Source organism: Barbus barbus (assembly GCF_936440315.1).
Source record: "Barbus barbus genome assembly, chromosome: 21".
Taxonomy (NCBI): domain Eukaryota; kingdom Metazoa; phylum Chordata; class Actinopteri; order Cypriniformes; family Cyprinidae; genus Barbus; species Barbus barbus.
Window position 1 is genome coordinate 8,187,423 of NC_136749.1, and position 13,817 is coordinate 8,201,239.

General features: G+C 40.8%; 1 protein-coding gene across 6 annotated transcripts in view; it reads left to right on the top strand.

Moving 5' to 3' along the window:
• Positions 1-13,817, top strand: part of LOC306887879 (protein cordon-bleu-like) — a 95,069-nt gene that overhangs the window by 42,469 nt on the left and 38,783 nt on the right. For all 6 annotated transcript variants that reach the window (XM_079445883.1, XM_079445884.1, XM_079445886.1 and 3 more), the window contains one exon: positions 4,070-4,240. In XM_079445883.1, the coding sequence (XP_079302009.1) occupies positions 4,070-4,240 (171 nt within the window). The remainder of the gene's footprint in view (positions 1-4,069; positions 4,241-13,817) is intronic.

Here is a 13,817-nt window from a genome sequence, read left to right on the forward strand (position 1 = left end):
TGGAACTGTGTTTATGGACTGATGAGACGAAGATGAACCTTTATCTAAGTGATGGGAAAGAAAAAAAGGGAACTGCAAATGATCCCAAGCATACAGCCTCATCTGTAAAGCATGGTGGAGGTGTTGTCATGGCATGGACATGCATGGCTGTCTCTGGAACAGGCCCTCTCAACTTTACTGATGACTTAATGTATGATGACAGTAGCAGAATGAATTTGGAAGGGTACAAAACCATCTTGCCTACCAATATTCAAGAAGATGCCACCAGATTAATTGGGAAGTGCTTCATATTGCATCAGGACAATGACCCAAAACACCCTGCCAGTTCAGTCAAGGATTGATAAGGGCAAAGAAATGGAAAAAGAAAAGTCTTAGATTGCCCAAGTCAATCACCAGATTTAAATCCGATTGAACATGAATTTCACCAGCTGAAGAGGAGAGTATGAATGAATGAATGATGCATTTATATAGCGCTTTATTGTGTATTGCTGTACACCCAAAGCGCTTTACAATCATGTGGGGGGGTCTCTCCTCAACCACAACCAGTGTGCAGCATCCACTTGGATGATGCAACGGCAGCCACACTACAATGGCGCCAGTGCGCTCACCACACACCAGCTACAGGTGGAGAGGAGAGAGAGTCATTGAGCCAATCAAGTGTATGGGGATTATTAGGAGGCCATGATAGACAAGGGCCAGTAGAGGGAATTTGGCCAGGACACCAGGGTTACACCCCTACTCTTTACGAGAAGTGCCATGGGATTTTTTAATGACCACAGAGAGTCAGGACCTCGGTTTAACGTCTCATCCGGAAGACAGCCAACCTGTACGCACTTTGCGTAGCGGGCACGCATTTTGACCTCAAAGTACGCAGGTTTACGATTTGTCACTTTAAACTACGCAAAAACCTGGTGATGCCTTTGTGCACGCACAGTAGCCTACTTAAATCAAGCAACAGCAATGAAAGAGGACTTCGACCAATCAGAGCGCTGGGTTCATTCCCCATCTAGCAAGTGGGATGATTGACAAATGCGTAGACCTATCAATAAAAAGAGACTGCAAATAGACAGCAAAACAAAATCGGTCTTCTTAAAAGAGGACACTACACACGGTACTTACAACTAAGGTAAACGGGTTGGGGTGGATGTGGAAAGTTCAAATATTGAGTTGAGATAAATACGTCCGTCCTCTGGAGTGGACATGATCGCATTGATATTCTAGACGAACTGTGAATAGAATAAAAGCACACATTCATATTCAGTCAGATCTGCTGTCTAATAAACCTTTAAAAAAATCTTACCGGAATATTCAAATCTGCGTTTTGAGAGAGATATATATATATATATATATATATATATATATATATATATATATATATATATATATATATATATATATATATATATATACTGAATATAAATGTATATACTGTATATAAATTTATAAAGTTATTTTGCATTACAAAATGAATGGAAAATAGCAAATACTGTAAAGGCCGCGCCATTTCCTAAGAAAGGCTCATAAACATTATATTCTTTTGAAATGACTAGCCTCTCAAGGAGTATTTTATGCGAGATGGTATCAAAAGCTGCACTCAGATCAAGAAGAACAAGTATGGTTAATAAACCAGAGTCAGCTGCCAACAACAAATCATTAACAATTTTAACAAGAGCTGTCTCCGTACTGTGGTGAGGGCGAAAACCAGATTGAATATGCTCAAACAGTTTATTATTGGAAAGATGATCATGGACCTGTGCTGCAACACACTTTTCCCAAATTTTCGAGATGAATGGCAGATTCGAAATCGGGCGGTAATTATCTAGGTTAGTTGGATCAGCCCCTGGTTTCTTAAGGATGGGAGAAATAATAGCAGATTTTAGAGAGGAGGGTACAGAACCCGAAATAAGTGAGAAGTGAATAATTTTAGTAATCAATGGGGATAAAGATGATAGACAGGCTTTGACTAAGTGAGTTGGTAAAGGATCGAGCCAACAAGTAGTAGACTTAGATTCCCGGATGAAGCGCAGAATCACCACATTACTTGGTAAGTAAAAAGTAGAGAAAACAGAGTGTGAGGGCACATAAAAGGCTGAACAACGAAGGTCATAACCTGAATTACTTGCGAGTAATTGTTGGTGAATATTTGTAATCTTAGACTCAAAAAAAGTCATAAAATGATCACATAGTGTAGTGGAGTACATGTCTGGAGGCAGAGAATCAGGTGGTCGTAAAATATTTTTTACCACAGAAAAGAGAAATCTTGAATTCCTTCACCGGCTCCAATCAAATCAGAATAGTCAGATTTTGCCTTAGATAGTGCATCCTTAAAGATTTGGGTGTGGTCAACAAGCATTTGTTTATGCACAGTAAGACCAGATCTTGCATGCAGGTGCTCTAGCCTACGCCCTTTAGTTTTAAGCTGACAAAGTTCTGGGGTAAACCAAGGAGCAGAATGATTAAAAGAAACAGTATGGGTTTTCACAGGTGCATAAACATCCAAAATCTCAGTTAGTCCATTATTATAATATGAAATCAGCTCCTCAACATCAAGAAAAGCAGCTTTGCTAGAAAAGATGGCAAGTTCATCAGCAAGCATCGATACATCAATATTCTTAATGTTTCGAAATGTGATAGAGCGATACAGGTTAACCTTACTGATTGTCAATTTGGTGCAAAAAGACACCAACAGATGGTCTGGACAAGTCAGAAACAGTACAATTATAAGGAGTTATGCCGGAGCAACAAATGAGAGCTAAAATATGGCCTTTGGAATGAGTGGGCAAGTTAGTGAATTGCTGTATACCAAAACTATCCAGACAAGATAAAAATTCACTTGTACTTGTATTATTGACATTATCTATGTGAATGTTAAAATCACCCAGCATGACAACATTTGGAGACATGGGACATAGATAAGTCAGCAGCTCAGAAAGTTCAGTTAAAAAGATGGGATTGTTCTTAGGGGGGGCCGTAGATCACGAGAATGGTAGGAACAGCCCCGTTGATTTTTAGGGCAATGGGATACTTTCCATTTCTCTTTGTAAAGTATCGCTAAGCCCCTTCCCCGTCCAGTAGAACGAGATTTAGAGACACAAACATAACCCGGAGGAACAGACTGGTTAAGATGGAGGAAGTCATCCTGTTTCTGCCAAGTCTCAGTTAGACAAAAAAAAGTCAAACGTACGGTCAGACAGCAGGTCATGCACCAAGGGTCCTCTATTTGAGAGTGATCGTATGTTGAGTAATCCAAAGGAGAGATTATTTTTACCAGTATCGTTGTCAACCGATCTGGCCAGGTTGGTTAGTACACCTCCTTGCTGAACGTGGATTGGACGACCAGAATGACCGTATTGAGCACGAGTCATCGATGGTGTAGCCCCAATGAGAGCCACGATGAGTGTATTTACGGCATGGTTGATAAACAATGTCTGGATGAAGATGTAAAACTGACGGAAGTTCAAAGAGACAAGAGTGGAGATGTAAGAGTTCCGCCGCAGAGTACTGAAGAATCGACACCACAGGGTGATATATTACAGAGAAGATAACCCAGACGCAATTAATCCATACAAATAGCTCAAAGATCTTCATGGTTGTTTCCCACGAAGAAGGCGCCTTGAGTGGAAAATCAGAGGCCAAAAACCGGCAGACAAACCAGCAGCTGCAGGAAACATCACACAAGTCAGCTGAGAGTAGCGACCGATGTAATGGTCCAAACTCACCGTAGTGAGCTTAGATACACAGGCAGATAACAGATAAATAATAACTAATAAAACATCTTAAAAAGGTATAAAACAACTACTAAGATTAAAATTCCCCCAAGAGCAGCGGCAGCCAGTAGCGCCAGCGTTCACTCCGGAAGTGAATTTGTAAACCTTTACATTTGCATTGAGTTGGTCGCTACTTTCTCTACTTCATGGTCTCTACTTTCTCTACTTCATAGATATTGCTATTTGCACTTCTGGTTAATAAATGTGTGTGTAAACACACTTGTTCACATATGCCTTTTGAGTTTGTTCTTAAATGTGTTTTTATATATCTACTAAAGTGTCTCTCTTTGTTTTTTGCTCAGGGTATGTCAGTGGTGGCAAGCGGTCAATGTGTGGAGACCCGTCCCAGCACTCTGGGTCAGTCTCAGTCTGTGATGAACATCTCCAAGATGTCCCCAAAAGTGGAATTAAAGAAACGCAGAGCTCCAGCACCCCCACCAGCTCCCACACAGACTTTACCACTGACATCACAGGTTTGAGCAATCACATACACATGCCATTATTATCACTGGCTAATATTCACACACTCTGACTAATATTTCATTGGAATAACTCATTTTAAGCCACTGATTGCATAAAAGCTCTTGTGCAATGTACAACCTATGAATGTATTCTTTGCTCTGTTGTAGCTTAAAGGGAAGTAGAACTTGGCATACAGAAACAAATACACACTTTAATTGATTGCTATGAATGCAAAGCCACATTGAATTTGAACCCCATTAATCAAGCCAACCAGCACCAAGATCACATTACAAACATTGATTTGAAGGGAAAAAATAAAATAAAAAAAAATTTGTAATTAATGTAATTTTAATTAAATGAATCACATCAACTATGAGTACAACGGTGAGTAGATCTGGAAGAGGTGCAATATTGAAAGTTTGGGAATCCATGACATAATCAAATTAAAAAATGGCAGTACAATGTTAAAGTTCTGACCTGTAGTTATTAAATACAAGTAAGTAAAATATTCAGATATGTATAAATAAGTAGTTTGAGAGTGTAGGGAGACCAACTCTGTAGAAGAGCTCACATCACATTCACTAAAACGTAGATGTAAAAACATCTATGGGATATTATTTTCTAAAACCTGGCCGGTTTTCATACCTAGGCAAATTTCTAAGACATAAACATGCTGAAATTACAGCTCTCAAAAGTTATTTACAAAACCTTTCGACCAGACAGGTCTTTATCAGGCACAATCTGACTGATGAAGTCATGACTGGTTGAAACATTGCGCTTTGTAAATAAACTTTTCAGAGCTGTAATTTCAGTTTCAGTGTCTTCTTTCTTTGTTTTGTTGTCCTGCACCTAAGCTCATTTTGGGTTTTGGATGTGCACAGCCATTTTATATGTTCATTATCATAAGCATGCTTCCAATATGACTATGATTCCCCTTCAGTAACTCAAGCTGCGTCAAAACGCTTTGGTAACGCCTCTGCGTGACTGCGTTCTGAAGCACGTGTGAACTTAGTCCAATAGAGCAGCGAGACGTCACGAGCGGGGTGACATGAGCAACCAAGAAGCATAAGATCTTCTAGATCGAAAGCAGATCTGCGGACTGTTATTCTGTCGAAGAAGACCTCGACCAAGCGGTCCTGATGCCACCAGCATCAGGGCCCTGAGGGCAGCCCCCCATGGGGAGGAAAGGAATACACCTCAGTATATGGTGCCCGATCCTCCTCAGTGCCCTCGGGGAGCCACTCTTGTCAACCCTGCCAGTGTTTCAGGGCTCAGTGGGCTCCAATGCGCGAACTTCGCAGCTGCCGCTCTGCAACGGTACGGCACGGGAATGCTCATCCCCTCAAGTGAGGGCGCTAGAGCTTTCAGGTCGATCATTCCCTGCCGGTCATCCACATCAGGGGACAGAAGTGACTCCTCTAGCCAAACCAGGAGCCTCTAGCCAAACGTCGAGAGGCTGGTTCCCTTAGGAGACTTTCTGTCAGTGTGGAAACTTCTTCCAAATGTCTCACAATGGGTCCTGCAGACTGTAGAAAGAGGCTAAAGAATTCAGTTCATTCCCACTAATGTGGGCTCTGAGCAGGCTCTGGTAATGTAACAAGAATTAGACACTCTCTTGAGAAAGGAGGCCATAGAACGTGTTCCTCCTCTGTCTCTCCGGGTTCTACAGCCGTTACTTCATCGTTCCGAGGAAGGATGAGGGGTTGTGTCCGATCATTGATCTGTGTCTGCTGAACCATGCTTTCAAACGCCTATGGTTCAAGATGCTCACTATCAAACAGATTGTGTCTCACATCAGGTCCGAGGACTGGTTTGTCACGATAGATCTTAAGGACACATAACTGTTAGATCTGATGGCAGCTGCATCCAACGTGATACCTTTTGGCCTGCTGTACTTGAGACCTTTGCAGTGGTGGCTCAAGACCAATCCGCTTCACATTATCAAGGTCACACGGCGATGCTTACGAGCCTTAGACATTTGGAGGAAATTTTTAGTTCCTGTCTCAAGGCCCAGCGTTGGGTAATTCTTTTTGTTGACAGATGCCTCCCTCATGGGCTGGGGAGCGGTCGTGAGTGGCCCAGGGTCTGTGGAAAGGCCATCATCTTACGTGGCACATGCCTGGAGATTCTGGCTATGTTTTGTGCACTGAAACACTTTCTTCCAGACCTGAGGGGTCCTCATGTGCTAGTTTGCACAGACAACACATTGGTGGTCTCCTATATCAACCGTCAGGGTGTCTGCGCTCGCTCCCCCTATACAGGCGGTCACTAGATCCTCCTGTGGGCTCAGGGAAAACTCTTCTTGCTCAGAGCAGTTTACATCCCTGGGCACCTCAGTCAGGGAGCAGACATCCTGTTGAGACAGGGGCTGAGGCCTGGGGAATTGAGGCTTCACCCCTCAGTCATGGAGCAGACATCCTGTCGAGACAGGGGCTGAGGCCCGGGGAATAGAGGCTCCACCACGAGATGGAGTTGGAGGGAGTTTGGCCAGGTGGAAGTGGATCTATTTGTGTCAAAGGAGGCACCACACTGTCTTTTATGGTTCTCCCTCACGCATCCAAATCCACTTGAACAGGACACCATGGTGCAGGATTCTCCTAATAGCCCCATTCTGGCCGGCTCGAGTATGGTTCTTGAACCTTGTGTCCCTTCTTGACAGCTCTCCGTTGGAGATTCCGGTCAGGAGTGTCCTCCTCTCTCAAACGGGGGGCTCCATCCTTCACCCCCGCCCGGGGTTATTGAAGCTGGGGGCGTGGCCCCTGAGGGGGCACTGCTTTTAGGATCTGGTTGTTGAGACCATACTCCAGTCCAGAGCTCCCGCCACAAGAAAAAATGTACACCTTGAAGTGGACACTTTTCACTTCCTGGTGCGGACAGCAACTGCACGACCTAGTCAATTGGCCGGTTGGTACAGTACTGGAGTCTCTGCAGGAGCGTTTCTCTGCAGGGTTATCTCCCTCCACTCTGAAGGTATATGTGGTGGCCATAGCTGCTTACCACGCCCTTCTGGGTGGTCAGTCAATGCGAAGACACCCACTTGTCTATCGTTTCCTCTGTGGCACCCTGAGGCTGAGGCCAGTACAGTAGACGTGCTTCAGAACACAGTCACGCAGAGGTGTTCCCAAAGCGTTTCGACGCAGCGTCTTGTTCCCTCGGGGAACCATGGTTACATACATACCTAGGGATGTTATTATGATTATAAAAATTTGGCAAAAAGTATGCAACCTTTATTTTTGCAGAATCACAAGTTTCCTTTATGGAAAGGCCAGTCTTGTGAGCTGTAATTGAGTTTATTCATTAGACACAGGTCTGATTACCTTATCTCATAATTGAGAATAATACTTAATTTTTAATTACAGCTTTACATCTTATCTTAAATGCCCCCTTGTATCATTCATTTGTAAAGATATAAGGGAAAATATGAATGTGTTCTGTATATATTAATATGTTGTGTATTCTAGGTTAAAACTATTTGAAGTCCCAGAAAACTGTAAGTGTAGAAGTTTGGGGTTTGATTACACGAGTGCAGTCATCTAAGGTCTTGCTAAGGCCATCTAAGGCCTGGCTCCTTTTGTACTGTAGGTCTCTCATAGGGTTTAAGCTCAGGGTTTGACCTGCTCAAACCTTTCTTGACATATTGCAGTGATACAACAGTGAACTAAGGGTGCTTTTTGTTTGCCAGATAATCTTTTCTTCTATGGTCTCATTTGTCATCATTTACAGTTAGAATTAAATTAGATGTGTTGGAAAGATTGTATTGATTTGATTTATTTATTTATTTGAGCCTATAGGAGCCTGATGCAAATGATGATTATTCACCATGTGTACTCCTTCTGTACACCTGAGATAAGGATTTTACAATGGGCTTCTTTTAAGAGGCAAGAGAGGTAATTTCACCCTTATCCTCTCGTGACATCATCAGAGCGTTTTGTTATCTCAGCTCATGAAAATACTCTGCACATGACGCAGAGTCCTTAAAGTACTTCTCTGGCGAGATGTCGGTCTGGAAACCCATGGCTACTGATTAGTAACTCTTAAAGTTCTAGCTCATCCAGATATTACAGTTCTTAGCTCACCCCCTTGCCATTCTAAACCCATATGACTTTTGAAAAAACATCTTTTGATCTTTTTAAAAAACATAATTCAACATAATACATCCAAAATGTTAAAAATATACAGGCTAATTGTCAAATTTAGGTCAGAAGATGAAAAAGTATCCAAAAGCGTTCCAATAGCAAAAAGTCTAGAAAAAGGTAATTCCACTGACAATGTGCAAACGAAACAGCATTCACATAATAACAATGCCAGAAAATGAATTAAAGAAACTGAGGGGCTTAAATACACTGAAAATAATGAGGTAATTAACTAAACAACAGGTGAAAAGGAGTAATTAAACAGACTGAGAAATTACAACCAAGGAAGACATAACCCAAAACACAATGAAAACAAGATCAAAAACAAGTGTTAAACTAATCCAGATTACTTCAATACTGCAATTCTGCTGATTCAAATTTTGTATTTTTTTAATTCAGTTAAGAGGTCGCTGTGACCATTCATCATTTACCATAAATATGAGAAATAGTAATTATCATTGAAGCAAATACCACTTATTACTCATTTTGTAATGTGATTGTACTGTGCACACTTTAAAATGATGCTGTCATCTTTTTAGTCACAAAGATGAGATGTTTTGGCCTATTTCTATGGTTAATTCTTGAATAACCTCACCACTACAGGGACTAGAATTTCTAGTGTGTCACCATTTAGTAAGTTAATATGTCACCTGTAGACCGGTTTTGCTATAAGGTCCACCAGTATGGGTTTTTAGTGGCCGATATTGACATCTAGAAAGAACAATACAGTATATATTGCTGATGTATACAATATACAGTATAATATTTTTGAGCAAATGCTTTCAGCAAAACTTGCTGTTAAATTTGGTAACATAAATTATTTGTTATTTATTTTTTAGATACTTTATACCAGTCTGATGGTCAAGGAGAACCCACATATCTTTTTTAGAATGAGACTATAAATTAGTCATTAGTCTTTCAACAATAGCCTTTAAACATTTTTTTACTACATAATACAGTACATTTAAATAAAAAAGGCCTATTCACTTTTAGACAATGCTTGGCTATATTATGTATTTTCATAATAGCACACATCATGGAGTTGACACAAAATGATACAAATTATAACTGTAATAGTGTATTAAAGATGATGGCAGTTAGGGTTGAGATTGTGAGGAAATTTTCCCACCGGTTAATTGACGTGTGACAATACCGATAATACCGGTATCACCGTGGGGGGTGTTCTCCCACTTTTCCTCGCTTTCCTTCACTTTTAAATAGCTTGTAAAAGTGGTATGCACATTTTACGTTCACTTTCAAATTATTCGTTTTTAGCTCGTTTGAGTTTTCCCTCTTTTCCTCGCTTCCTTTGCTTTAAAATAGCTTAAAAAGCTACTGCAACACCGGTTACGAAAGTGACATAACCGGTGTTGCAGCTTAACAATGGTATCACCGTCTATTGCGGCAAGCCTAATAGCAGTCATTGATCATCAATACCTTCTGGGCTACAGCCATATCACCCTGTAGCCCAAGACCGGTTGCCCACTGAAGCTAAGCAGGGTTGAGCCTGGTCAGTACCTGGATGGGAGATCTCCTGGGAAAAACTAGGTTGCTGCTAGAAGAGGTGTTAGTGAGGCCAGCAGGGGGTGCTCACCCTGTGGTCTGTGTGGGTCCTAACTCCCCAGTATAGTGACGGGGACACTATACTGTAAAAAAAAAAAAGCACCGTCCTTCGGATGAGACGTTAAACTGAGTCCCTGTGGTCATTAAAAATCCCAGGATGTCCTTCCAAAAAGAGGACACATCCTGGCCAAATTTCCCCATTGGCCTCTGACCATCATGGCCTCTTAATCATCACCATACACTGACTGGCTTCATGACTCTGTCTCCTCTCCACCAGTAAGCTGGTGGGCGTTCTGGCGCGCTATGGCTGCCGTCGCATCATCCAGGTGGATGCTACACACTGGTGGTGGTTGAAGAGATCCCCCCCTTGTATGTAAAGCGCTTTGAGTGCCTTGAAAATGCTATATAAATGTAATAAATTGTTATTATTATTTGCACAACCTTTGGCCTCTTTTGCAAATACTACTGTATGTAACAGTTACACACTGGAAAAAAACTAGAAAGGCCACAAAGTGGTTTCTTTCTCCCACATCCCTCCTCCTTCCAAAACAGATCTGACTCTGTGCCCCTGTAATGTTGAGTGACATGCTGGTCTCTTAGATGTGTTTTCTGGGCTTTTCTCAGCAGTGGCTGCATTTAGGACTGATTAGGCAACACAAGTTCTAAACGTGACCTGGAATGTGATGATAAAAATAAAACGGTTACAACAAAAAAGCGTGGTACTGACGCAAGACCACACTGTTTACTGCACAACTCTCTTGCCACATGTTCGTAAGGAGGAAGACATTGTGTTTCGTGTAAATGACGTCCTTTGCCAAAGCAAATCTCTTAAAGGATGTTTGCTTAGGTTTATTTTGAGGATTGAGTGTGATTTTAGTCTAAGAATACTTCTCTTATCCTTTCTTATTTGATTATATTTTTTTCTATTTAAAATAATTAAAAATAATTACATAAAAAAAAAAAAAATTAGCTTTTCATGAAAGATGAGAGAAAATTATGAAAAGTTAAATATTGTAATAATAATAATATGAACATATTGATTTATACAAATGCTGACAATAGTTAGCTTAAAGGTGCAATAGGTCATTGTCTTCAGAAACATCTTTTATTATGCTGGTTGAAAGTGTCTTCACATCCCGATAGCATCATTAAGTTAAGTGGTCTAAATGTATTATTGTTCCGAGCATTTTGATTGACTCTTCTACCTGCCTGTCAACATATGTATTTGCATACCTCTGCGCACCCGGTTCGCACAGACAGGATAAGTTATTAGTGCGTTCACGAGCGAGAATGGCAGGCAAACATCAACAACCTGCTTGTGTCACAATGACACAATGATTTTCCCGTGCACCTTGCCCCTTTTCTTCTGTCTTATATAACAGCATGTGTTTATAGGCAGCTGTCCCTTTAAGACCGAATGCACGGATCCAATATAATGATACACATGCTATTTCTTTCTAACTTGTTTTCGTTCACTGAAGATGAGTGACTGCGTTATCGAGAATGATTGTTGAGACGTCCATTTTCACATAATTCTGTATGTATGCGTCTGTTCAAACACAAGGAAATGCGAATGAAGAATGAACTCGGTGTTCGCGCGCGCTTAAAAATCTGTGCGCGGGCGCCGTGTCCGGCAGCTGTGGCCACAGAAATCAGCACACGGACAGTGAAATAAGTTCTATTCGCCTCGTCTTGCGCTGGCTCGAATGTGTAAATTGGCAAGATAAAACACATACAAATGATAAACGTTCACTCTATGATGGTTCATTTTTGCAATTAGTCTGTTAATCACATGCGAACCGAACCTTGAGGTCTGGTCCGTACGGACCACGGATCAACTGCGATCAGTTTCACAACTACTGTGTAATGTTGGAGGTTGAATCGAATCGTTACACATAACGTACACCACTACTATGATTACACTTAAGTTTGCGCTATATTATACTCACCTTTTAATAATTAGTGTGTGACTAACGTCTCCTCCACTATAAATTACCAGACTGTAAATGAATCGAGTGACGTCACTGAAAAGCTGCAGCCGTGGCGGGGATGATTTTTGGTGTGGCGGGCTGCCACGGCAGAATGAATGTAGCGGAAACACTGTATGTATATATATATATATATATATATATATATATATATATATATATACTTATGACTGTACGTGACAAAATGCATTATAATCACAGCAAGGTAACATTTGCATAAAGCTATAATCAACCCTTCATAAAGACCCTCCTGATGCTCTCATGCCACAAATCATGTGAAGTGAAGTGAAGTGAAGTGAAGTGACATACTGCCAAGTATGGTGACCCATACTCGGAATTCGTGCTCTGCATTTAACCCATCCAACGTGCACACACACGGCAGTGAACACACACACCGTAAACACACACCTGGAGCAGTGGGCAGTCATTTATGCTGCGGTGCCCGGGGAGCAGTTGGGGGTTCGGTGCCTTGCTCAAGGGCACCTCAGTCGTGGTATTGAGGGTGGAGAGAGCGCTGTACATTCACTCCTCCCACCTACAATCCCTGCCGACCTGAGACTCAAACCCGCAACCTTTGGATTACGAGTCCGACTCTCTAACCATTAGGCCACGACTTCTCTGTGTCGAAAACAAAGTGAAAAATGTGTTGCGGAGCAAAGAGAAAACTGACAACGTGCTGACAGACAAGACAGATCAGGTTACTTTAGCATGAAACAAACTCTCAGTTTTAAATTTTTGTAAATTTTATTTTTTAGAAATTACAACAATAAATACTGTTTTGTGGCTCTTTAATGTGTTCAAGCGGCACGTAAACTGATCATCTCTTCCTCTTTACTAATTATAGCATGAAATAAACATAAATGAACACCAGAAGGGATCTTGTGTGTACACCTGGGGTCCAATCTTCGTACGTTGCTAACTCGATAGCATGATCTTGGATTGTTTGGTTCCTGCAAGCTCATTCTGGAGTTGCTGTCATAGCAACAGGCCCTTAAGCTTAAACCTGCTCGGGAGCAGGCTTATTTAATGTAAACACGATTAGATTGCATCTTTTTAAGAAGAATTGACACATATCTGTCCCAGCCACCGCTGCTTTATTACAAGAGTACCCTGGTCCAGGGACAATAATTTAAAATAATAATAATTTAAAAATTAATAAAAAAAATAACTAAATAAAATAAAAAAAAAATAATAATAATATATAAAACAAGAGCAAAACTGTGTGGTCCCACTATAAAGAAGGGTTAAATCAAATGTTCCAGTTCATGAGCAAGGTTTAGTGGGTGACCTGACAAAATTCATCACATTCCTCAGGATTAAGAGGGGAGGGACCCGGGGTTTGATATATCTCCTCATATATCTTAATAATTAACATCTGCATCTAAAAGGCTGTTGATGAAAACTGAGATTACAGAAGACAAACAGAGTGAGGTGCCAGAGTTTGACCCTGGAAACTGTCTGGAAAATCACCTCAGGTATATTTGCAATAAAATTAGAATCAAGCCAAATGAAAGTAAATTTTCCTTGTTTTATAAGGTTATGGGTTATCATGGTGCACTTCAAAAGCAAATCCGTTGGCTAAGGTCACTTTATTTGGCTATTAGAAATACATTTGTTGTTGTCTTTTAAATTACATCACTGCTTAAAAGTTCAGGAATTATTTAATCTAATAAAACCAAATAAATGCTGTTCTTTTAAAGTTCCTATTCATCAAAGGATCCTGAAGATATGTATATTTTCACACACACAAAAAAATATTATTTTCAATTGTTTTCAACTGTGACAATAAGAAATTGTTACTTGAGCAGTAAATCAGCATATTAGAATGATTTCAAATAGATCACGTAACTTTAAAGAGTGGAGTAATTGCTGCTGAAAATTTAGATTTCCCATAGCAAACAATA